Source organism: Pseudonaja textilis, chromosome 3 (genome assembly GCF_049901715.1).
Source record: "Pseudonaja textilis isolate UNSWEBS1 chromosome 3, rPseTex1.2, whole genome shotgun sequence".
NCBI lineage: Eukaryota > Metazoa > Chordata > Lepidosauria > Squamata > Elapidae > Pseudonaja > Pseudonaja textilis.
The window spans coordinates 48,688,969-48,715,529 of record NC_141992.1 but is presented as its reverse complement, the minus strand read 5'-3'; the positions used below and the strand labels follow the sequence as shown (position 1 = coordinate 48,715,529).

The window sequence follows — 26,561 nt, the reverse complement described above, 5'->3', positions numbered from 1 at the left end:
TAAAAACAAATAAGCTTACTGAAAAAAAGGAGGCAGCTGGAGAGTGAGGAACAAAATAAGAATACTGTTAACAAATATAATATTTTGAATGGAAGAAAAACTGCTATTGAAATCATTGCAATACTTTTAGGCTAAACTCTTCAAAGTTTATCCACCACTCCATTTTCAGACATTCTAACTGATTCAAGGTTAAAACTCAAAGGATAATTCATATTAAAATACCCCTGCATATTCTAGCACTACATCCCATACACTTTCTAATCTAAACAGACATCAAAACGGAGAAGAATGTATTAGGTAATTACTAATGTATTTTAGGGCATGGGATATTAGATATGATGACTGCAGAGTCTGAACCTTTGTCTTCCTAATAAAGAAAACCCATACTGGAAATTGTAATAGAAGTTGTGCATTTTCACGCACAATGCTACTGTTTCCAATTAACTATGCTTCCCTAAATATTATGTTCCAATTAACTGTCACAAATTTTAAATCGCACCGTCACCTGATTTAGCAAGTAAGGCTATACAATGCTTTAGATTTGACTCTTTAAAGAATGCTTAGAGCACATAGGGGCAGGAACAGGCTGCAGCTCTTTAAAGTAGCCCCATCTTTCCCCAGGATCCTAGTAGCTGTGGAGGGCAGCCATGTGATCCCACGAGAAAATGCAACTGCTTTTAAAAGTTGCAGATAGATGCTACATTTATGCTCCAGAGTTCCTTTTCCAAATGATGTCTACACTAGTGCACCACCTTATTAAGTGATATTTAGGACACAACGCAAAAGCCCATCTAGTATTCATCTAATGAGAGTATTGGTATCTCATTTAAACTTATAGCTAACTATTGGTCAGTATATAATTACAAATCCAGAATACTGCTTGCACTGTTATAGCAAATGTCTAAATCAAAAAGTGTGCAAGTTCAAGAAATTCTTGCAAATGTTGAACCTCTTCTGAAACTGTGAAGGACCAGAAATGTACATATAAAAATAAAACTCATGGCTAAGTAATAGATTTTTTGGGGAGACAATACCTAATCTCCTGAATATCTGATGGCCAAACATAATTACTAAACCATTTTATAGGGAAAGAATGACTGTTCACATGATTTTATTGTCACTGCCAGCAAGTCCAGTATGGTGACCAACCTGCCTACTTAGAATGAACTGTATTTGAAAATTCACTTTCTTGAAGTATGTTCTGGCAGTTTGGGAACTTCCAGTGTAATTAGAAATGTGAAAAAGTGAGTTGATATAATGCATTTTCATTGTATTACTACAGTTTCTTGGCTTGTTTACTACAGAGTACCCTGAGATGCTGGGAAAGCTATGTATATAGTGCATTAAAAGGAGGTGTAATAGTGAGTTTCAGTAAACAGGAGAAAGTTTACCAATAATAATGCAGACAGATTATACCCCAAGAGACGCATCTTCCATTTCCAGTTCAGAAGGCAAACATCAGCAACTCAGTGCAGTTGTATAAACAGTCATCAATTCATCCCACATTAAACTACTTTCTTGGCACAATTTATTTTTCCTGACCCAAACAAACAAGAAATCACTATTAGAATATCATCAACAATATTCTATTCTAAAGTTTCAGTTTAACAGCCCTATAAAAACATTTTAGAGTTTTAAAAAAGTGTGCATGCTATAGATATTAAAACTGCAGTCACTCCATCAAGAGTCTCAGTTCTCTTTCAAACAGTTCTCTGTCCTAATCAGTTCAATGAGACACAAAACCTTTAGTTAAAGGCAATGATTTTCTATCCTGGATAGTGTCACATATATACTTAGTAAAATAAATTATTATTGTATTGTACGCTTCAAGACATTAATCAAGCTCACTTAGCTAAATTTTATTATTTGTTAAGATGAAGGGCAATAAAGTGGCATAACATAATTTTTCATTTGTTCAAGATTAAGTTTAAGCCACTTTTTTCAACTGCACCTTTCAGCATGTACTTTTGGTTTCAGTGATGCCATATTAAGGAATGCTATCCTATTAACAGAAAGTAGGGAATTAAAAAATAAGAAATATTATTGGTTCTATAGCAACTGTCCATTGAAGAAACTATACTAATTTACTTTTCATTGGGCTGCATGACTATTTCAGAATATTTTAAATGTATTTTAAGCATGTTAAGGGGAAAGGAGAATTATCTACTAAATTGGAGTACTGCAGGTTTAATTTCACATCTTGGCTATACTGTGACAAAGAAGTAGTCACCAAATATAGCAACTAAGTCCTGTCTCAAGCCAGGGATGAACTAATGCCCCTCCCCAAATCTACCCAGATCCACCCCCTCCCACAGCCCTTCCCAAAAACAAGACAACACTATTGGCAAATCAAGACAGTATGAAACATCAACAGAAACAAAAATGTGATGTGTGCCAATGCACCAGGTTAACTATCCTATTAAATGACACAGATCCTCCTATAAACTATTCTACTTGGGAACTAGCTGTACCTTTGCTGCTTAAGAAATTAAGTCTACAATTTTGAGTGTGCTCCATGATACAATATTACAGACAAACTAGACTGGACACTTGAATTTTTCCCTGGGAATTCTTTTCAGGGACATAAAGTGACTGTCCCACCATGAGGTGACACTCGAAGTACAATCCAATGCTTTAGCACAAATTACAATATCCAGTTCAGTAAGATGTAAGGCATATGGACCATAAAAAGACACCAGCATTATGCAACAGGAAGATAAAATCATTTTACACTATTAAAAGCATTAGTGCTTCTTGTTCCAGTTCACATGTTTTAACTTATTTCAAATCCCTGATTCCTATTTACTGACTTTGTAATTTATTAGGCTTCTGAACCCATATGCTTTTGAATGGTGACCAATCCTTTGTGATTCTGTCCATTGTTACATGACATACTGGTTGAAACTATAGAAAGAATTGAGCACCAGGGATGCTCTGCACGTCTCCTTCAAGTCTCATTGTATTAAGTTTAGGTCAGGGAATAGGATGCAGGGAATGAAATTGGCCCAGCCACTAGCACTATCGTAAAGATTTCTTTTCAAAGAACAAGGCAGACAAGTTTATGAAGCCCTCTTTATAGAAGCAGCTTGTGTTTTTTTTTAAAAAAAAAATCTTGCAAAATCAGTGTTAGATTTCTCCCTCTAAAAAATGTTACCTGCGGATGTGGAGCAAGTAGCCACCACACAGACCTCAACAGTACCTTACAGTACAAAATCTAAGACATAAAGAATTGATCTCACATTTGTAGCCTTCTTTACTGAAAAGATAAGAGATTTGGCTATGGTTGGAATAATATATACAAGAACATTTCAGAAGACAAGGCATAGATGAAACTAATAGCCTTGCTGTTCACATTGTCAAAATTGTTAATAGGGAAGGGGCACTTCATGCACAAAATGTGTATTACAAAATACATATCCAAGAAAAAGCAAAAACAAAAAACCCCAAACCACCCACTTTGCACTATAATGCAACACTCAAACATCTGCTCTGCCAAAGGCTGCTGCACATGTCTTGTTTACCAAAGAACACATGTGAAAGCGGCGAGAAGAGGGGAAGAAAGGAAATCCAAGTTTCAGTCTATGTTTCAAACTTTTCTGAAAGGGCTGTCTTCAGTCATCTGATGTCGGATAGTGTGCTCTCCTTCGAGAATGATGTGGTCACAACAGGAGTGCCATTATTAGCCAAATAGCCTTGCCTTAAGGTTTCAAAGTATGAAGCCTGTACAGGTTTGTGATACTGCAGAACTTTTATGGCATCATCTATCTTAAACCATTCCCTTTTCCTTCCTGCAGAGAAAGAAAGAGGGAGGAAGGTTATATTACAACAAGTGAAGTATTTACAACCCTCTCCCTATGTAATTGTTTCACAACAGCAAACCATATACAGCAAACTGTATATCGATTATTATTACTAAATAATGAACTCATTAAGTAGGTTTTTCTTTTCAAAATGCAAAAAAAATCTCCTGTTCAATTTTTCACAATAAAGGTATACTTCTGTACAGAGCAAAATATCTTCAGGATACTAAGCACCCCTAAATTCTTAAACATTTATGAACTTCATTCTAAATGAGATTAAGGATATAGGACATAACATACGTTCAAAGAAGACTTTGGCACAACCAACCTATCTAATCAATCTCCTCAAAAATCAATTACAGGAAAAACTGAGTGTTATTGTATTACCTGTTAAGTTTATTGTTAAGTTTATTTATTGTACATACATTGAAGTAATTTACTATAATTAGTAGCTGAGAAGGAAATAATTTAGTTAACAAGTTTTCAGTTAAGTAAAAAAAAACAGGGTTTATTTTCTAATGAATTTTTTTCAAGCGTAATAAATTTAATTACTATATGATTAAAAGGATGTGTGGAATAGAACAGAAAATAAAAACCTGAGTCACATTGAGAACTTGTTATAGTTCTGCAAATTGTAGATGGTGTAGTTGTTATTCAAGGATATAAACATGGAAAATCTAAGATTAGGAAATAGCCATTCCGCCAAATCATGGATGTTGTATAGTAAGATTGTTATCTTAAAATGCACATGTACTAGATACTATTTTATCATTTCTCTGACTTTTGGAAACATGAGGCAATTTGTAAGAGACTGAATTCTTAATATGACTATTTTTTGTCTTAACCTATTTTTATCCTAATACTTAGAATAAAAGTAGTTACTTAGTTAAGGTCAAATAAAAAATAACAACTGGAAGATAACAAGAATAGCTATTTCATACATATTGCTCTGCATACTGCAAGAGTGTTTCGTTAACTCTAGGTTAGAAGTGCATAACTGATTCTGAAAAAAGGATCTGATTATGTACTATCAAGCTTTGAAAAATACATATTTTCAAGATGTGAATATTTATGTGCTATTTTTATGAAAATATAAGCAACAAAAATATAATACACTTTGTAACAACTACAGAAGAAATCTTCCAAATAAGATTTTGATTTTTTTTTAAACTCACATTTTATAAATCTTAATCTAAATAGGGGAATTCAACTGTTATCCTCCTAAAGAGAATCAGGGACACAAATTAATATGCTTGCTTACCGATATTCACAGAATCCTCCCAATCTTCCAATACTTCTGTGACAATAAGTACGTAAACATATGTTCTGTGTTTCCTGTCTTGGTTCTGAAAGGATGATAAACGAAGTTAATTTGAAGAAACATGACAGCTACAACAATGTTAATCTTAGCACTGAGTTGAAAATATACTAAGAATATGTCTCATCAATAGCAATGCTCAATTATGTCTTGATTTCTTAATCAAACAGATTCAGATACTACTAGTAAGTTAAACCATAAAATGTCTTCAAGCATTTTTGTCCTACATTTACAAGTGGTACCACATTTTGAAGAGGATTCAAATCAGAGAAAATTTATCTTCTAACCTACCATAACAGAAGCTCTACATGCTTCCAAACTTTAATTACATATAAAAATGTTTTATCAATTCTGGTGATATTTGTACTTACCTCAAAAATTCCTACTAATCTTCCTAATGTCCCTTTCACTCCAGCCTATGATAGGAAAGAAAAGAAAAAGGCATTTAATATAAGTCATAGTTCAAATTATTTTAAAAATCAGTTATAATTTAAATTATATATTTTACAAACTTTTAAGAATTATATATAATTCCATGGTATGATTTACACTGTACCATGGTGGAAGTTTGTGAACCTTTAGAAGTGTTCTTTGTCAATATGGTAACCTATAATATGATTTGCTCTGAGACAAAAAAAACCCCAGCTCTTATATACAGATATCTGTGTGGATATGGACTGTGATCACATTGAACAAGCTAGTAATTTTCATGGTGGCCATGAACTCAAAAGCTGTTTCTCCCCCTCCCCAGGGGTTTAAGTTGAAATGTTGCTTGAACTGAAAATCTAAATAAATCTAGTACTAACTTTTGAAAAGATTGAGCAGGTAGGGTGAAGTTGTAGTGTTTCAGAGGTCAGTAAAGTAACATCATCTACAACCTCTTAGCTTATTTCTCAGGTGCAAGCTCACAAAACAACACCTCATATTTAGTTATTCGTGAAGCAGTGCCTCTGGACATCTCCAAAGTCACAATATCATCCTACCAACCCTCTCTATCTTAAGGCTACACCTGAAATACTTGGATGAGAAAATAGACCTGGCATATATTATAAAGATCTGAACAGATGAAAAGAAGAGTGTTCACCTTTCAGAAATCCACCACCTTTCTGAAAGGCGAACACTCCTCTTTTCATCTGTTCAGATCTTTATAATATATGCCAGGTCTATTCTCTCATCCAAGTTCAAACCATGAATTACAGATTTCTCACAGGTATACCTGGCATTTAGCCAAATTCCAAGATATAACCCTTAAATGTTCAAACTCCTGTGCACCCTTACATCCTGCTCTCACCCTTATTAGGTAAGGATAAGGTTTAGGATTATCATTTGGGATAGGGAGAATCCTCTACCATTAGATCTTGTCTCTTAAGTGGAGGTTTGTAATACCAGTTCTAGCACTTCCCCAGTTCTTTTTTTTTTTCAATCCAGAGAGCTCTTTTTTTTCCAAATTTTGTACTGTCTATTCTCAAAAATTGATGAGCTTTCTTAAAACATTCAGTGAACTCTAAAGGTAGTTCTCGCCTCCAATTTTGGAGAACAGGGAGCCTTCAATTTGATTTCTCCACCACCTCTCTTTGCTAAATGTATTTCTGGAAATAGTATAGGGATTGTCAACACTTATATTATGGTTTTAGTGGTTTGGGGGCTTTACGGTTGTTCTAGGCTTCTCCAGGTGTCCTTAAAGATGGGCAGCCTTATATTCGAATGAATGGATGGATGAATGAATGAATGGGTGGATGGATGAATGAATGGATAGATGGATGAATGATCTTATATGCCAGGTTCCAATATCTGACATCAAAAATGTGTATGAAAACTCCTTCATTTGCCAGATGCTGTATAGTGCAAAATGGGACAATTCACTACGGCCAGGTTGCCTCTGTTAATTCGCCACTGCCAAGTCATTGCAAGACAACTCCAAACAGCCAAATCTCTGCAGGGAGATCTCGCCACTGGTGGACGAAGAGCAGGGAACGCAAGCAAGCGAGCGGGTGGGTGGGTGGGCAGAGTGCAGAGCAGTGGGAAGGCAACAGTGGCTGAGGTCATCCCATTTTCACAGGCCCACCCTCCCTCCAGACTTTGAGCAGAAGAGGCTGGGAACTGCAGTAGCAGCAATCTGTCAAGCTTGAAATTGACATATGTGTAGCCATTTTAGTTAGGCTTAGTATATATTCTTTTTCTTACTTTCTCTGTGGAAGTCATGGGGGGAAGGGTTTCGGGCTTGCCACATTCCTAAAGGGGGAGGAATGGAGATAGAGTGTTTTGGCTAGGTGATTCTTCTTCCTGTGGGAAACGAGCTGTCCGTGCTTGGGCCCCTTGAAGTGCAGATTTATGACATCAAGCAATGTTGAATTACTTCTATTGGAGAATGTGACTTTTGGAGGTTGTTTTTAACATTGTGGGGTAATTCCGGGTTGTGTCAGATCTAGAATTTCCATGGACTTTGCCAATTTGATGCTTTCCTAAATAAAAGAAATTGTCTTGGAAGATGGATTTGTTCTTTTCTTTTTAAATGGATTTCATCACTTGGAAACATATTCCAGATCTCCCACGGCGGTAGATCACCTTCTCCTGGGAGGAGAATATTCTCCCAACAACTGGGTAAAACCGAAAGTTGACGGGCTAGAAGCTCGTGTTTCACTATCTCTCCGGGTGGAAATTTGCCTCCTCTGCTGGCCCCTGCCTTCATGTCTGATCACAAGCTGTTCCAGCTGGTCAGGTAGATCCTTGAAAGTTTGGCTGCACACTGTTGTTTGGTACTGTCATTCAACCGGAATGAGCAGCAGATAGGTGGCAGCGGCCAGGGGCTTCCCATTTTCACCCATACCCTGTCGGTGTGCCAGGTTCTGAGCATGGTGCTGCAGCGGCTCTGAGCCTGCTGCAGTACCACTGATGCTGCTGCTGTATCAGGTATGGTGCAGCTGCTGATGTTGCTGCCACCATGCAGGGTGCAAAGCCTCTGTTGCTGATGTTGCTACCTCCGTGCCAGGCATAGACTGCTGATGTCAATGTTGCCATTGCCATGCCAGGGCAGAGAAACTGCTGCTGATGTTGCTGCCACCACACTAGGCATGGAGCCTCCACCATCAATGCTGCCACTGGCTTGGTGTCGCAGTAGCCATGGAGGCAGCTCTAAGCCCATTGCAGTGACAGCATTGTCAATGGCTCCATGCCCACAGCAGCAGTAGTGGGGGGTTTGAAAATGGAAAAAAACCCAGCCACTGCCACTTCCTTGCCAACCACCCTGATGCACTCGGTACTCTGCCCACCTGCTTCCTTGCCCAATGGCTTTGCCTCTGGCTATGTGTGGCGATGTCCCTGTGGTGAGTTGGTCATGTGGAGCTGTTCTGCGGCAACTTGGCAGCAAGTTGGCAGAGGTGAGTTGGCAGTGGCGAGCTAGCAGTGGTTAGCTGGCTGTGGCAAATTATCCTAGATTCCTATAGTAACATGCTGGCAGTGGTGGCAGAAGCAATTTCTAGATAAGTTCACTAAACTGCCTGTCTACTAACAATATTAGTCTTCTTTTCTTTTTAGCGTAAAGCACGTGTAACATGCCCATCCTGCTGGACCAGAAGAGATGAGTAGATATAAAAGGGGAGATGCACTTTTTTTAAAGAAACTGGTCCCATGCCCTACAGTCTAATTCTCCTCGGATATAAAATTGCTGGCAATTTTTATTTCTTAAAAGGACTAGATGACAAGTTAAGCTAAATTTGAAGAGGGTCACATTTATAAAGTATCACAAAAGTATACCAAAGCAAATTATTTTGTGATTTTTCAAGATAAATGGATTTTCCTCCTCTTCTATAGGCAATTGTCATGAAAACAATATATTTTATTTTTATTTTATTTATTTATTTTGTCAAACAATTATTAGATAACAGGTATAAGTATAAACATGGTTATAAATACATGAAATGGATATGAATAAGAAAAAAAGGAACAATAGGACAGGGACAGTAGGCACGTTTTGGTGTGTTTATGCATGCAGAATATTAGGGCAGGGGTCTCCAACCTTAGCAACTTTAAGCCTGGTGAACTTCAACTCCCAGAATTTCCCAGCCAGCAAAGCTGTTGTTAAGTGAGTTTTGCCCCATTTTACAATCTTTCTTGTTACAATTAAGTGAATCACTGCAGTGATTAACTTAGGAACATGGTTGTTAAATGAATCTGGCTTTCCTATTGACTTTGCTTCTCAGAAGGTTGCAAAAGGTGACCACATGACTCCAGGACACTGCAACAATCATAAATTTGAACCAATGCCAAATATCTGAATTTGGATCATGTGACCAAGGGGATGCTGCAACAGTCATAAGTCTGAAAAATGGTCATAAGACACTTTTTTCAAGTGCCATTGTAAATTTTTGACCAGTTATTATATGAACTTGTAACTTGATCACTATCAGTACTATACAATTAATATTTGGACAATTTTGAATGTGAAAGGAATGAATAGAAAGAATAGACAATTTTGGATCCAAGCAGAATTTGAAAACATACCTCTTCACAAACTTCCCGCACAGCAGCCACACTAGGTTCCTCTTCAGGCTCCATTCCTCCTCCAGGGACAATCCATCTGTCAGGATGACGACTACTGCTAACTAACAGCACCTATAAATAACAACAGAGCTTGTGTACATGTTTATACTTTACACAATTCTACAATTACAAGATGGTATCCTGCTATGTATTTTTTTTTCAGTTCCAGAGAGTATTCTAAGTCCATCTGTGCTTAGATAAAGACAGAGAGTGGAGATTATATTTATTTACTCACTTATATCCATCTTTATTGCATTTGTAAATAATTCAAGGTGGTGAACATACAATACTACTTCCTCCTGCTATATTCCCCACAAAACCCGGTAAGCAGGTTGGGAGAAAGAAACTGGCCCTGAATCATCAGGTTTTTTATTCCACCCTTATTACTTTATAAGTAACTCAAAGTGGCATACATACAGAGTCCCTTTTCCTCGTCTTTCCCCATAATAATAATCTGTAAAATAAGATTAAAGTGGATTGATTGAAATATACAATCAAAAAAGTCAGAAACAGAAAATGCCACAAGCTACTCTGTTAAGAATATTAAAACACCAAACTTATTTGAAAACAGAAATAAGCAAACATTAAATTTCCTTTAAGAACTAGCTTTAAGGCATGAGATAAAGTTTTTAACAAAACAATTATAAAAATGTTTCAGACGTCTGCCAACTATGACAAATATCTTCCCCCCTCTGTCTGTATATATGCATACCTTGCTTCTCCCAAAGACTCAATGTAAAAGGGTGACACAGAACCTGCCAATCATCAAAGGCACATATACTATGGACTATAACAATAGCAAAGGATGGAGTTTTGAAAAAAGTAGCATTTGCAAATATTTTGTAGCCAACCATGGTTACGATACTCCAAGAATATGCTTAAATTAAATAAACAAAAGCCAAGCTGAATTCATGCATATGCCATTGTTCTAAAGAGCCAAGTAGAAAGCATTAAAACTACTGAAATTCATTAATTCGTTCACTCATTAATTCATTCATTTTCTATAGCCATACATCTGTCAATGATTCTCGGTGGTTAATTAAATAAAAAATACCACAAACATTTAAAAAACTAACAGGTTTTTTCTATTAATGAGAAAATAAATAACTGTTGTGAAAAGGACTATGGAACAGATCACAAACTGCTCATCTTCCTTGATAAGCTAAAACAGAACAAAACAATCAATTTCCACATTATGATCTTGAACATATACCCACCAATTTCAAGAAGAACATCAGGAATTACTTTGAAGTCCTGAATCTCACATAGAGAACCAGAGGAATTGTGGAAAGCACTTAAAGTGATTAAGAAGGAATGAGATAAGAATGAAGGACATAAGAAAGCAAACTAGATGCAGAACAAACTGGAAATTGCAAAGGAGAAGACATAAATCTCAGAAAAGAACAATGGGTTTCAGAGAGCTGTTTAAAAAGACAAGCAGTATTTCAACGTCTGTAAAAATATACTGTACAAGATGGAAACAGACAAGGAAAAACAAGGAAAAGATCTCTGAACTCAAGAGAAGGCTCAAAATGGTATGCCAAAGAGTACCAAGGACAGATAGGAACCAGTTCAAAGATGACCAAACAACAATGGAAAGAGTGCATTTCAATACACTAGAACAGATAAGTCAACATATAAGATACTCTAGAAAATATTCCCTACTTTTAAGAATGTACTACCAGTTGTACTTGTACTTGAAGTTAAATTAGCACTCTGGTCATTACTAAATTGGAAGGCTACAATAATATCCACAAAAATATGGGAAACAACAATAAAGATTATAACCAAGCTATGCTAGCAAATCTAGAGAATGATACAGTGGTCAACAGTTTGGAAGAGATCAACCTACATTTCAATATTAAAAAATGAGATGTAATGGAATATGCAAACTATTCTGCAATATCTTTAATTTCACATACTAGAAAAATAATGCTTAGGATTATCCAATGCAGATTAGAGCTTTATATGGGAAAAATGACAGATGTTCTGGCTTTAGAAAAGGCAAAGGAACACAAGACATTATTGCTACTTCAAGCTTTAAGAAAGCCAAAGAATACAAAAAATAAGTCACTATGTGTTTCATTGATTACAGAAAGACCTTTGATTATGTCAATCACATCACGCTATGGAATGTGCTTAGAAAAAAGGAGAATCCTGAATGTCTCATTGTCCTCATGAGAAACTTAGGTAGCTACAGAATATGGTTAATAAGCATACCAGCTCTAGATTTACAAAAAAACACAACAAATATAGATACACTTGTAAACTCAATATATAATTAACAGAAACTTGCAAGAAGATGAACATAGTCTTAAAATTGTAGAAAGAAACATCAATAACCTATGTTATGCTGATAACTATCCTGATAATTGAAACTATCTGCAATCTCTAGTAACAAAATTAAGCAGCACAGTGAAAAAACAATACTAGCAGAATTAAATATGAAGACTCAACTAATGACAACAGATAAAATAACCCGCTTAGAACTGACAATGAAGATACTGAAGTGGTGAACAGTTTCTGCCTTTTAGGATCAATCAACAGTAAAGGACTTGCTTGTCAGAGATCATAAAAGGGGAATGTCTATAGAGTCTGAGTCACCCAGGTCATGGTTGTTCCAAAGGTGAAGAAAGTCTAGCTGCCTCTTTAAAAAACACTTTTGGGTCATAAAAGGGGGTCATATGACCTTGGGACATATCAATAGTCATAAATATGAGTCAGTTGCCAAGTATTTGACCATATGATCCTGGGGATGTTGCAAAGGTCATAACTGAAAAACAGTCATAAGTAACATTTTTTAGTGCTATTGTAACTTTCAACTGTCACTAAACAAACTGTTATAAATAAAGGACTGCCTCTATGTCACAGACTAGCACTTGGTAGAACAATCACGAGAGTCTTGGAAAAGACATTCAAATAAATACCATAATATTAAAAAAAAACTTGAAAGTCCAGGTTAGGGACAGATTGTAATTTTTTAAAAAAACCTACATAGTAATTAGTTGGCAATGACTCAATATCATATAATAATCTAAAAATGAAGTAATATTTTTCTTTGGTAAATATTTCATAAAATTTTACAGAATAATATTATATTATTTTTATATTAATAAATACAGCATTATAAGGTGATTTTTATTAGTGATTTCTATACATCTAAAATATCTTCATGTACTTTAATCTGTTATTTAATCTTCATTCCCTCTCTCTACATAACCAAACTACCTCAACCTACCTTTTTCATATTGGCCATTCACTTTTGTATTCAGTCCATAGTAATTCAGCAACTGTTCATTGTCAGTTCTGCTTACCCAAACACCTAAGTAGCCTATTCTTTATTGGATTCAGTTTATTTCTATATTTTTCCTGAATACTCAGCTCTCACTTCCATATATAAAATGATGCAGAAGCATGATTTTAAAAACTTTTTAAAAAGCAAATATTCCTATTTTGCAACAAACTACATGTTAATTATCACCTTTCTACCCAACTTTGTCTTAAAATTTATCCATTCATTTTTCTACTTCCTATAAGATGCATAAATTCATTTACATGTTCCAGTTTTTCATCATTTGTAAAAACAAATGTGGCTATTGTGCATTTCATTTACTTGATGGATACAATTATCTTGGCCAATGAGACATTAATTTTCAGATTAACCTTTGCTGTAAATATTCAGGTTCACAAACAATACAGCACCATCTAAAAACAAAATTGTATGAATGTTCACATTCCCAAACAGCATACCACTAAAAGCATGTCTTATGCATGTATCATTAATACGAAAAAATACACACCCCTCCATCAGGACCAGATGTATAAGGGTGGGGTAGGACTCTCTTGCAGTGTAGATAGAAAGAGCGTTCTCAGGTAATTATACCAATGCCCATTCTCATCCACACTGGAACGAGAGCCCAGGAATGGGACATACCAAAGCCTGCGTGTCCATGGGAGGACCAACGTCTGGTTCAATCACTCCAACTGTGGTACCACCTTCTGAAGCACCCTCCTTCCAAACGAGGCCTCAGCCGAAGTGAAGGAATCCAGGCGATAATGCTGTATAAACGGCAAAGGAGACGCCCAGGTATCTCTGGAGATTTCCTCCAGCGACGCCTGAGAAGTCCAGGCAGCAGAAGTAGCAGCACTTCCAGTGGAGTGAGCCATGATGTTCTTGGGAACAGCAGGGACAAAGTTTGGTAGGCTTTGGAGATGCATGTTCTAATCCACCTACCAATTGTCGATGGAGCCACCTTGTTCCCCAAGGATGTGGGATGAAATGACACAAACATGGCCTCTGATTTTCGAAAAGCAGCCGTCCGCTTGATGTAGATCTGAAGGGCCTGCCTTACATCCAACGTATGCCACTTGTGCTCCAACTCATGTTGTGGCCTGGGGCAGAAATCTGGTAACACTATGTCTTGTGCTCGGTGAAACCAAGAGTTTATTTTAGGAACAAACGTAGGATCTAACCTTAGAGCCACCCTGTTCTCATGGAAAACACACAGATCCTGTCTGATGGAGAGAGCTGCTAGTTCCGACACTCTCCTGGCCGAGGTAATGGCCACTAGAAAAAAACACCTTGATGGTCATCAATTGGAGAGACACTGATCTAAGGGGCTCAAATGGGGAACCCATAAGAGCCTGCAAAACTTTAGGGAGGTCCCATGTGGGAAATCTATGTACAACTGGAGATCGAAGGTTAGCCGCACCCCTCAAGAACCCGCACATTGAAGGATGATGGGATAAGGAAGCATAACCTTCCCAGGATAGAACTGAAGACAAAGCCGCTACCTGACAGAGAAGAGTGTTAGGTGAGACTCCCTGATCAAGCTCATCTTGAAGAAACATTAACACCCCTGAAACAGATGCTGAAGAGAGGTCTCATGCCGATTTAGTGCACCAGGAACAGAAGACCTTCCAGGTAGCATTGTAGATGTGCGTAGTGGAAGGTTTTCGGGAAGCCTGTATAGTATCAATCACCCTGTCAGGGAAGTTGGAATTCCTCATAGATTGCTGCTCAAGCACCAAATGGCTAAGCAGAACCACTGAGGGTCCGTGTAGAGCAAGGCTCCCTGATGATACTGTTGGCTGGGATCCTCCCTGGCTGATCTACAGAGAGATTCACCAGATCTGCGAACCAGGGTCTCCTGGGCCAATAGGGTGCCAGGAGAATTAGCTCTGCCTTTTCTCTAACAACTTCCGAATTATGGCCAGAATGATCAGAAGAGCAGGAAAGACGTAGAGGAGCCCTGGAGGCCAGTTACTCCAAAGCACATTGGTCCCCTCCGCTCCCTGGGTCGGAAACCTGGTGAAGAATCTGCTTACCTGAGCATTTTGAGGAATGGCAAAGAGATCTACTGCTGGAGTTCCAAACCTGTGGGACAAAGCCAGAAACAATGAAGGGTGGAGACTCCACTCCGATTGAGCGACTCTTGAGCGACTCAACCAGTCGGCCTGAATATTGTCGACCCCTGAAATGTGGTCCACCCTGATAGATAGAAGGTGTCTCTATGCCAATCTCCCCAGGTGCTCTTACTCTCTCATCAAGGCCCTGGACCTGGTCCCCCTTTGCCTGTTGACATGGGCCTTTGCGGCCACATTGTCCATCATGACCAAAACATGGCACCCGCCACCCTGTCCTGGAAGTGTTTCAGGGCTAGGAAGATGGCCCTGAGTTCTAGCCAATTTATGGGGCATGCCCTGTCTACCTCAGACCAACTCCGTTGAGCTATCTCACCGGACAGATGGGCTCCCCAGCCATGAAGACTGGCATCTGTGGTGAGCAGGATTCTGTGGTTCCTTGAAGGGATGACCCCACCAAACTGCCTGAGATTGCCACCACCTGAAGGACTGAAGGAACTGTGGTGGGACCTGAACCCTGATCGAAGTGCCCAGGTATGAGGGCGGGACCACGGGACAATGCCAATGCATGAAATCATCTTCCCCAGGAATTGAAACAGGTGAGACAAGGGAACAGTGCGCTGCCATTGAATCTGGAGGATGAAGTCGTTGAGGCTCTCCCCACGTTCTGGGGAGAGAAAAACCTCACAGTGTGATGTATCGATGATCACACCGAGATGAAGAAGCCTGGTCATTGGGGAGAGGTGGCTTTTCTTGAGATTGATCGAAAAGTCGTGGTCTCGTAGACACTGCAATGTGATGTGAAAGTCATGATGGGCAGAGTGGATTGACTGTGACTGGATCAGGATGTCGTCCAGGTAGCACTGGACCCTCACTGGTATAGCTCAAAGAGTAGCTGCCAATGCTGCCAAGATTTTTGTGAAGACCTTGGGGGCGGACGAAAGACTGAAGGGGAAGTCCAGTACTGGAAATGTTCATTAACAGAACAGTAACAGAAATGGAGAAACTGGCAGTGATGAGGCCAGATAGGGATATGGAGGTAAGCCTCCATGAGGTCAATGGAGGAGAGGAGGTTGCCCTCCCGAATGTTCTCTGGTATGCAATGCAAGGTCTGCATCTTAAAACACCTGTATGGGATAAATGTTTAGGACTTAAGGTCAAGGATGGCTCACCATCCCCGAGGCCTTAGGATCACGAAGAGGTGAGAGTAGAAGCCTCGCCCTCGTTGATCCAGTGGAACCAGCTGTATGCTCATATGTCAAAAAGATATTGAATGGCCGATTCCATGAGGGAGCTGTCCCTAGATGTAGGGCAGAGAACAAAAAATTGTGGGGGTGGAGAAAGGAACTCAAGCGGGAGGCCCGACCTCACTGTCTTAAGCATCCAGGAGTCTGATGTTGACTCCACTCACCTGGAGGCGAAGAAAGCCAAATGGCCTCCAATGGGGGATAAAATGGGGCATTCACTTCCAGTGTTGGAATGAATGACCTCCTCCCCCTCGAAAGGGCCATTTACCGGGAGCCTGTTGTTGCCTGCCTGAAGCCTCAGGACATTGTTCTTAGCAAAGAGGAAATGCCCTCTGGCCCCTGGAGAATCGAGCGGTGGATTCAGGTCTGAAGGAAGAGGCAATATTCCGATCTCTTCCCCACTGAGGAGAGGATCTTCCTCTTGTCCTTGGTTTCTACCAAGTATGGCTCTAGAGCATCGCCGAACAGCCTTTCTCCAGCGCATGGGGCCAACACCAACTTCCATTTATGGTGTGAATTGGACTGCCAATTTCACAGCCAAAGGAACCGTCTGGCCACCACTGAGGAGGCCCTGGCCCTGGAAGCAAACTTGGCTGAATTCAATGTAGCGTCTGCCGTGAATTCTGCCACCGCAATTATCTTGTTGAGATCTTGATGTGCCCTGAAATCAGTGGCCAGGAGCCTCTCTTGCAGCTGGTGTAGCCAGTGCAGTGATGGTATCGTGAAAAACGAAGCCGCCATAGATGCCCAGACAGCCCAGGTTGCTGCCTGGTGGGTCCGCTTGAGTGTTTGCTCTGAGTTTTTGTCAGCCGCCTTAAGCACATTCTCTGGCTCAGTGGGGGTGCCTGATGAAGAGAATGAGGCTACCATTGGGGCATCCACTGAAGGCACTAGCAGGGTGTTGGCCAAGGCAGGGCCCACGTTATAAAATCACCTGTCATTTGATGAAGGGCAAGGCCCTGACCCTTCACTGAATCAAGGAATATCAGCGGAGAAGGGAGTACCTCTGTATAACCACTGGCTTGGAGAACAGAGAGTCACTGTGGCTAGAAGAGGCCACCTGTGGTTCTGGAGCCACCTCCTCAGGAGTTAGCTGAGCTGTGACCAAAGCTCTGTGCAAGAGCGGTTTAAATAAAGGTTTAAAGACCGCTGCTGAGGGAGGTTGATCAGATCTAAATTCCTCCTCCTCACAGACAAATTAGGATGTCTGCTCTCCCCCCCTCAGACAAATAAGGATGTCTGATCTCACCTTCCTCCTCCTCAGAATGAGGAGTTTAGAAGGATTGGTATAATCACTCTCCTCATTCTTGCCCCAATCTGATTGGGTAGGCTGGAAACTGAACTGTTGTCTGGGAAGGCCTTTGTGGGATGAACAGACCCCTTGGGACAAATTAGGGAACAAGGACTGTCTTCCCCCTAGTGGGCATAGGAGTTGTTGAAACCTCTCAGCCAGGCCCTGCCTTATGGCCACTGAGACCATTTCTCTGTCATCATCAGGTCTGTTCCCTGGATGTAAGCCTGCAGCAGTGGGAGTATAGGTTGCCTCAGGCCTAGGCCTATCCCCCCTTTGGATCATTTGACCTATGGGGAAAGAGGGACCGGAGTCCCAGGCTGCCTGTCTAGAGGAGGGCCCTGATCTGCTTAGATCCTGGGGTAAAAGCTCTTCTTCCTCCCTCTCTGGAGACCAAGCTAAAAGGCGGCTAGCAAAGCTGGGAGCATTATTCTCCCCCCCCCCATAGAAACCTCTGGGCAAACCTGCACCTGCCCTGACTGAGAAGCCTGCCGGATCTGGTCCCTCATCTGTCCCAAAGTTTTTGCAAACTGCTTTTCCAAAGCTGTTGCCTTCCCTTCTCAGCCCTGAGCTCTGATTTGGAAGTCGTTTTGGGAACCAGGGCCTTGGCCCTGATCTCAGCTGCAGCATCTCTATTTGAAGAATGGCCTCTTTCTCTTCTTTTCTTCCTCATAGGGGCTTGACAACATTGGGCTTCTTCCATGCCCTTGGCATCTGACTGGGTGACTTCCCTCTCCATTCCACAAACAGGGCAGGCCCAAGAGGAGCTGTGAGCTTCCCCTGTGTTAGTGCTGCCTGTAGCATCGGCCAGGTGAGCTGTGGAAGCTGTGAGGCCCAATTAATGTTCGCTTTTTAAAAAAAGACAAAATGGCCACTTGACTTTCAAAATGGCCACCCGCCACGTGCAGTAGCCCTTGGATGGCCTCACTACCTCCCTCACTCCTTAGGCACGTACCAGGTCCTGAGCGGTCAGGAATAGCCAGGAATAGCTGTGAAGCAGCAGAACTGAGCTCCGGAATCAGCTGCAAAGTGGCTAGATTAGCAGCAGAATGGCAAGTCTCCACTATCTTTGGGGCTGCGTGGGAGGCTCAGCAGAATGCTCCCCGAGTCCACAGTCCCTCAGCGAGGAAGCGCCAAAGCCTCGGCACTGCAGGAGAGCGGATCCCCACTCTCCTGGTGTTAAATCTCAACCGAAGCCCCAGGGGCAGTAAGAAGGCTACAATCCTTGCTACAGAAATTGCTATTTTCTAAACTCTCTTTTTAGCTCAATAAGACTCCTTCCAGAGACAAGGCTCAAAGACAAGCAGCTGAGTCAAAAATATGGTGAGCCAACAAGGGGCTGGCTTTTTAGAGTGGCAGACTCAGCTCTATGACATCAGCGGAAGGAGTCATATCCCATTCCTGGACTCTCGTTGCAGCATGGAGAAGAGACAGTTTTGTCCTATTATTTATACAACCTGAGTAAACTGCTCAAATGACTTTTGGAGAGCAGAGTCAGGATTTATATCCTAAGACTAAGTGCATTTTCATGATCTGTCAACAAAAGGATCAAATGTCAGAGTGAAAATATGGATTAAAACCTCTATAAAAATCCAGTTGCACATGACATAGTTTAACAGAAAAAAAGGTTCATAGCTCTAAGGTTCTTCTACTTACTAAAATAATAAAGAAGCCTTTCCTGGCTAAAGGTGAAAATCTGCTGCATTCTTCAAACAGTTTTATCTATCATCATGAGAGAAGAAATGAATTCAATTTATTCGCTACACACTTTAACTCTGTAACTACTCTTTTTGCTTCCTTTCTGTGAAATCTGCTGGGAAGCTCAAATTCGGATACTATGAAATACAATTGTCAGCAACAGAATTAAAAAGGGAAAATGAGAAAGTTTACAACTACTTTGCAAATAGTTCTTCGTAGGCAAAGTAAGAAAGGGAGCTTTCTTCTCGGAAACCACCCAATCTTAATGGGAACAGGTCATTCTATGGGAAAATCTCTCAAACTCTTAAAATTCTTTAACACTTGATAATGAAATTAAATACTTCCATAATACGTTTTATGTAATGTAATGATCTTCTAATGCTACCGAGGGTCAACATCTAAAAATTAAGGTATTACTTAAAAATCAAACATAGCTATGTGGCACATATACAGTTGCATGACAACATTTAGGCATCCTGCTCAAGTGTTTAAATGAAGTACTGACAGAAACTTTCACCCAGCAGATTTTCAATAATATTCACGTCTGGGAAATGTGTATTTCATTTCAAAAGATTTATCTTTCTTTCCAATAAATATTTCAAGGTTGATTTGGAGATATGTTTTAGATCATTATGTCTTCACGCACCTCACATTAATTTATATATATTTATAACTTTTATATATATCGATATTTAGCCAAATTTATTACACAGTATTTCTTATTCCAGCAGCTGCCACACAAATCCCATAATAAAGCCATCCTGCACATAACAAGCTGTTGGCAAGTTTTAAATGCTTCACTTTTCCTTTCCAAATCTATTCTTTGTGGCTGTTGCCAAACAACTGAACTTTAGTTTCATCAATCCAAAGCATTTCATTCCAGAATGTTTCAGGCTTATCAAGATTTTGTTTTGCATAGTTTAGACAATGACTTCTGTGATGAGATTGGAGAAAAGGTTTCCTCTTGGCAAGTCTTTCATGCACACACCACTGCTGTATAAGCAAAGCTGTACTGTAACCTGGAGGTAGTCCAGCATCAACCACACTTTTTGGCACATCCTTTGCATTGATTTGGGTTTTATATTTTGCAGATCTGGTCAGTATGGGGCCAGTTCTAACATATTTTTTTTAATCTTTCCAGATCTTGCTTTGATTTCAACTGTTCAAGTATTTTCAATTTCTTAACAATAAAAATTGCTAACTGGAAATGTAAGATTTTTCATACCATTCCTGGGCTGTTTAACAGTGAATTAACTGTATTTTCATATGCTCAGAGAGCCACATAGGGTGGAGGTGGTTATCTAAGACTAAGTGTTTAAAAGAGTCAGAACACTTTTTACCTGCAGAAATTGTTTTTTTCCTAGCCAAATAAAGCCTATCAAATCAATATTACTTACATTACCATCATTTTGCTTTCCTTTCAATTTTTTCATACACTGAAACAGTTACTCTATATAGTTTAGTAAGGATAGTGATACTTACTGAATTATGGTATTTGTAAATTCACTGGCAAGGACTAAAAATAGTGCAAGGAATGAAAATCTTAGTTTTCCTATGTTATGAAACTAAGTATGATATAAAAATTACCAAAATTAACATTAAATGTTTTAATGTGGAAGTGACACATTCAATGTGGAAAAGTGGGAACACAACTATCTGACTTTTGCATCTAAACAATTAATGAAGACTGCAGAAGAACACTGAGGATTCAAAAGTATCCTGATACACTTGTACCATAAGAGCAACTGTTTGCTCCCAAATTCTCAGCATGCATTTTTAATATTTGAAACAAACTAGAAAAAGCAAGCTTCTGAGACATACACAGAATTTTATTCTCTTGCTGCATGATGAAGTTTCTCATTATATGAACGTAAAATAGAAGAAACTCTGAAAAAATTATGTGCTGCTAAAATAGTGTCTTAAAAAGAAATAAAAAAGAGTCATTTGGCTTGTGTTTGAGGTATACACAGAGTGTAGTGTTTCCTAGCATACAATCTAGGGTTGGAAATTTTTCCAAAGCATTAACATTCCTGAAATGCTATCTTATGCAGGCCATTATCCAAGTGCAAAATACAAAGAGCACATCTCTGTTTATGGTGAACATTTATTAACTTCACAAAGCTAGTATGTAGAGCCTGATAATGCTAACATTTCTATTTAAATGCACAATACTATGGTAACACAAATATTAAGAGTTTGTTAAATGCAGTAAGATAAGTATGTTAGCACCTATTCATCCCAAAGTAAATGAATATCATGTCTGGCATTTCTGTACTACTATGTACTTCTGTACTTGTGTGCTACACATAATACTAACAAAAGTATTTCTTTCTAACTTAATATATTGAAAAGATTAAGGAAAGAGGCTCAAGTCCCTGTCCATCTTTCTGTCAATAGATTAATCTCCAAAACTGAAGAAATAGCATCGAATTTAATGAATGAAAAGAAGTTAGCAAAAGATAGTTTGAGTCTGAAAATACATTTGATCCAGCTGAAGACCTGGGAAAAAATGATTCTAGAAAAAACAATCAGCCAATGCTATGGGACAACTATTTGGGCAGTTGTTTGAAAGATTATCAATTCCTCCATTCTGAGCCATATCAGTTTTTCTAGAAAGATATTATTAAGGAACCTGAAATATGCCTACAATCAATTATCTTAATGATTTCACTACCATGTTTTAAAACAATGAAATAAATCCAAAACCTTCAGTGTTCCACAAGCTGATCTGTAGAATTTCATTATTAACAACTGAAAGGCATTATTTTGAACCAAGTCAGATGACTTTACATCTGCTGTAAAATATAATTTACAATATATACAAATATATTTTATACAATTTACCAATTACCAACACAATAATTATTTTATAATACAGTATAAATACATGCATGTGCTCAGAGAGAGTAGAAATGAGGGGGAGAAACAAACAAAAACCAAGCAGTATTCATACAAAGATGGCCTGGATAGAGGTATAGTTTTTAACAGGTACCTAAAAGATATAATAATTGGCACATTAGTTCACCTATTTCAGGGGACAGTATATAAAACCTAATGTGCCACCTGAGAAATCTTACCTATTACCAAAAGATATTTTGCATTTAAAGTACACACAATAAGTTTTCCACAAAAAGCTCAATGATCAATCCATACTGCAAAGTAGACCATTAAGCATCTTTGTTCAGATATCAGACATTGTTAGGAAAATCTTGAACCTGCCTTGGTATAAGGATTATATTGCACTGTACATTTTCTGTTGCTCACTTCTAAAAGCTGTTAATTATTACAAGGTAGAGGACCTCTTCTCTGCGGAGGGTCTACCTCTAGAAAAGGTGTTCATTAAGAGATTATCTGGTTACTTCATTATAAATCCTGAAGACCAATCTGTTCTCTCTGGCCCTTCGTTAAATGATTTTAGTAATTTAAATAATAATAATAATAATAATAATAATAATAATAATAATAATAATAATAATAATAATAATAATGCTGGTTGCTTTTTTATTGTGGAGGCAGGTCATTTATTATAGGTGACTTATCATCACTTATTAAGCATTATTACTAGATTATTTATTAAACAAACATATATCTGTCAATTCACACACTGTGACTCCAGGTAGCTTACAATATTAAAAATCCACAATATAAAATACCTAAAATGCCTCCCCACAACAAAGGCTCTCCAGTTGAGAGAAACTCAAATTTATTATCATGTTCATTTGCAAGAATTTTTTAAACAGATTTGTAGCTAAAAAAGACTATCAACTAAAATTGATACACTGACCCTTATTTTTAAAGTGCCAAATTTGCTCAGTCACGTGTTTCTCTGAGAGTTATAACTTATCATATAAAATTTAAGATCATTTCTTTCTGTAAATGCTTGCCTGTTCACAGCATTCAGTATGTATTACCTATTCACGCCAACTGAAGTGCAACAGATGCCTAGTAGGAGTAAGGTTTTTTTGTAGAGACAGCAATATTAAAAATGTCTTTCCCACAAACTATGGGATTAAAAGTTTTCTAAATTACTGATTTATTTTTCTACCCATCACAACACTATTTTATTTATCTGGTAGTATTAAAACTATATTTTCCTATTACAGATTTACTATTACAGATCTTCTGATGTTTGTCAATAATTATCCCAGTTTTGTAGTTTAATAACTATGATGAAGAAATAATATTTTCCTAGTTAATTTGTAAGTGGTATTTTAAAAGTTATATTCAAACATTTTTAAATATTGGTACAATTTTTAGTTTATGTACATCTAAAAAACTGTTCTAGATTGTATCATATGATTATAATAAATTCTTGCCAGTGACATAAAATTGACCATTAAAATTACTTCTTATTAAGTTCTATTTATTACTTGAGATAAATAAGACAATAACACTAAGTGATTCTTCATGTCCTCAAACACTATTTTCCACTTCATTCTCTATCTAATAATTTATTCTATCCTTTTCAGATGTAAATATAAAACGAATTTAGACAATAATAATTTTTACAACAAAAAAGAACACTTGCAACCTGTAACATATTAAGAGTCCATGCACCATATTGCACGTGCTATATGCAGGAACAGAAAGCTGCTTTGTTCTCCACGATTCTGCAGTGCCATCCTGCAGATAGCCTCCAAGTGGACAATCAACTTCAAGCTTCTGAGTTCAACCTGTTGACAGAAGCAAAGCTGCTACAGATTGCCCACGGAGCTTCAAGAGACTATAGGTAATCCTTGACTTAAAACAGTTCATATTTAGTGACCATTCAAAGTTACTTCACTGAAAAAAATGTGACTTATGGCCATTTTTTCCACTTACTGCTGCAGCATCCCCATGGTCATGTGATCAAAATTCAGATACTTGGAAACTGACTCAAAATTTTTGGGCTCAATTGTGGTCACAAGTTGAGGACTACTTGTACTGTACTTGCTGCTCCATTTCTCAACACAACATGTATTTACTTCCACAAATGGTATAGTAGATGAATGAGAAGCTATAGAGCCATTACACAGAACTTTCAGGAAGAAGCAAGTTTTATTCTCTCCTATATAATAAAGTCATTATGTGGTCAATGCCAGGATGCTCTCTCATTCTCATATCCCAAAGTATAATGTGGACATAACAATACTTGACCTATGTTACAAAGTTATTCTATAGATTAATGAGACACAGTGCCTTACAAACAATAGCACACTAATTGAATTATATTATATATACCACAAGTAATTAAATAGTATCACTTTTCCAAACACATTATCAGAAACAGGGTTTTTTCAGTTAAATATTGTATGATGCAAGCAGTATGTTGAATTCAGGTACTAATCAAATGTATGGATGTATTCCTTTCAATGATCATAATGAAAATTGATCAAGATCATGTTCCTTTCAAATCTTTCTATTGGCAATTTCTGATCCAGAAATAAGTTTCTTTCTTGCAATCTTACGTAATATGCTTAAATGACCATGGAAGCAGGAGAGCTGTGCTAAATTTCAGATATTATACCATATACATCTGTTTATGTCAGCCTTCACTGATATATAGCAGGGCTCTTCAAACTTGACAGCTTTAAGACTTGTGGACTTCAACTCCCAGAATTCCTCCTCCAGTCATCTTAGCTCAGGAATTTTGGGAGTTGAAGTCCACAAGTCTTAAACTTGCCAAGTTTGAACACCCTTGATACATAGGTAATCCTCAATTTACCACAATTGAGCCCAAACTTTGTGCTGTTAAGCAAGAAAGCTGTTAACTTTTGCCTGATTTTATGAGTTTTCTTGCCATAGTTGTTAAGGTACTCACAGCAGTTAAATTAGTAATATAGTTGTTAAGTGAATCTGGCTTCCCCATTGATCCTGCTTGTCATAAAGTTGTAAAAGCATCTGAATTTTGATCACATGACCATGGGGATGCTGCAATGGTTATTAAGTGAAAAATGGTCATAAGTCACTTTTTCCAGTGCCGTTGTAACTTTGAAAAGTCAGTAAACAAAATGTCGTAAGTTGAGGATAACTTGTATTTCATTTTGCAGACTTTTATCCTTTGAGAAAAAAAAACTATTAGTATATTAAACTCATCAACTTTCTTAACTATAAATTCAAAAATAGTTCTAAACTGAACAAAAATTTATTTAGAAGAGTCTGGAAATGAAGAGATATTTTTTTCCTGTTATTCTTAAACTAAAAACCTTATTCTTACTCCATAAAAGAATGTTTAGCTAGTGGCTATTGCTGATTTGTCACAGCTATAAGCAAGCACAACTGTACTATAAAATATTGTGCAAATATTGTGGAATCAATTTCTTTGATGTTTTACATAATTTTAAAAGCAGTATTCCTACTCATTCAAGCAATCCTGCAATCTACCTGTGCCATGTGTGTAACAATCAGTAACATTTAATAATTACAGTAACAAACTAAAACATTTTCCTCTTCAGCAACTTCTAATGCCAGTTTTTTTTCTATGCATCACCCTCTTTCAGACTAGAACCAATTATGCAAACATATTTGGTGGAAAGCCCAGCTGAAACATATGGCTTACTGCAATCAACCTACAAAGAATCATACCACATATAAAGAATCCAACCGCCTATTTCTTATTGATGTTAAAGAATATAATTATAATCCCCTGATCAATGCACCTCCTCCCTTGTTTCTCCTGGGCAGACGTGTGACATTTCTGAAAAAGGGTGTGCACTTAGAACAAGTCCTGTTTCCAGAAGAAAGGCTCTCAAAGCCATTCCAGCGTTTTAGCATTCACCCAGTTATCTCACTGTAGGGAGATCATGAGCGTTTACAATGCACACATTCCCCCGATGAGAAAAGGGGGCAAACGGGGAGTATATGGTCTTTTTACACAGAGCCCCAAAAGTATTTGCACCTCCCACAATGGATTGACAAAGGGGAGAGAGCGCGCCAAAGGAGTGTTGTGAGTCACTTCTCGCCTAGTAACAGCCGCGTGTTCTCGTACTATTAGCCACTCGGGAACTCCGTCCGTCACGCTCTCTTACTAACCGCAGGCGTGCAATGGGAGCCACTAGTAAGCTCGGGCCGAAGGGGCACCGGGGGACCATCCCCAGCCTCCGCTTCCTCTTCGGCCGACTAATTCTTCGGGAGCAGCCACCCTCCCAAGCTCCGCCCCTCTCCCCATCCTCCGTCGAGTACCACCCAGCGTCTCCGCCCCCCATTTCTCCCCCTTCAGAGCTCTCCAATTCGTCACACCTCCCCTCTCTCGCCCTCTCATGTCGGTCGTCCCGTTCCTGGCCGACACCACCGCTCCCCGCCTCTTCTCCACCCACCCCCCGCAA

General features: G+C 38.6%; 1 protein-coding gene across 1 annotated transcript in view; it reads right to left on the bottom strand.

Moving 5' to 3' along the window:
• Window positions 1-1,514: 1,514 nt before the first annotated feature.
• Window positions 1,515-26,561, bottom strand: part of NUDT3 (nudix hydrolase 3) — a 28,522-nt gene continuing 3,475 nt past the window's right edge. Inside the window, exons 2-5 of the mRNA XM_026719969.2 lie at window positions 9,619-9,729; window positions 5,490-5,534; window positions 5,062-5,146; window positions 1,515-3,788 (exon numbers count right to left, since the gene is read on the bottom strand). Of these exons, the coding sequence (XP_026575754.1) occupies window positions 3,616-3,788; window positions 5,062-5,146; window positions 5,490-5,534; window positions 9,619-9,729 (414 nt within the window). The 3' untranslated portion in view covers window positions 1,515-3,615. The remainder of the gene's footprint in view (window positions 3,789-5,061; window positions 5,147-5,489; window positions 5,535-9,618; window positions 9,730-26,561) is intronic.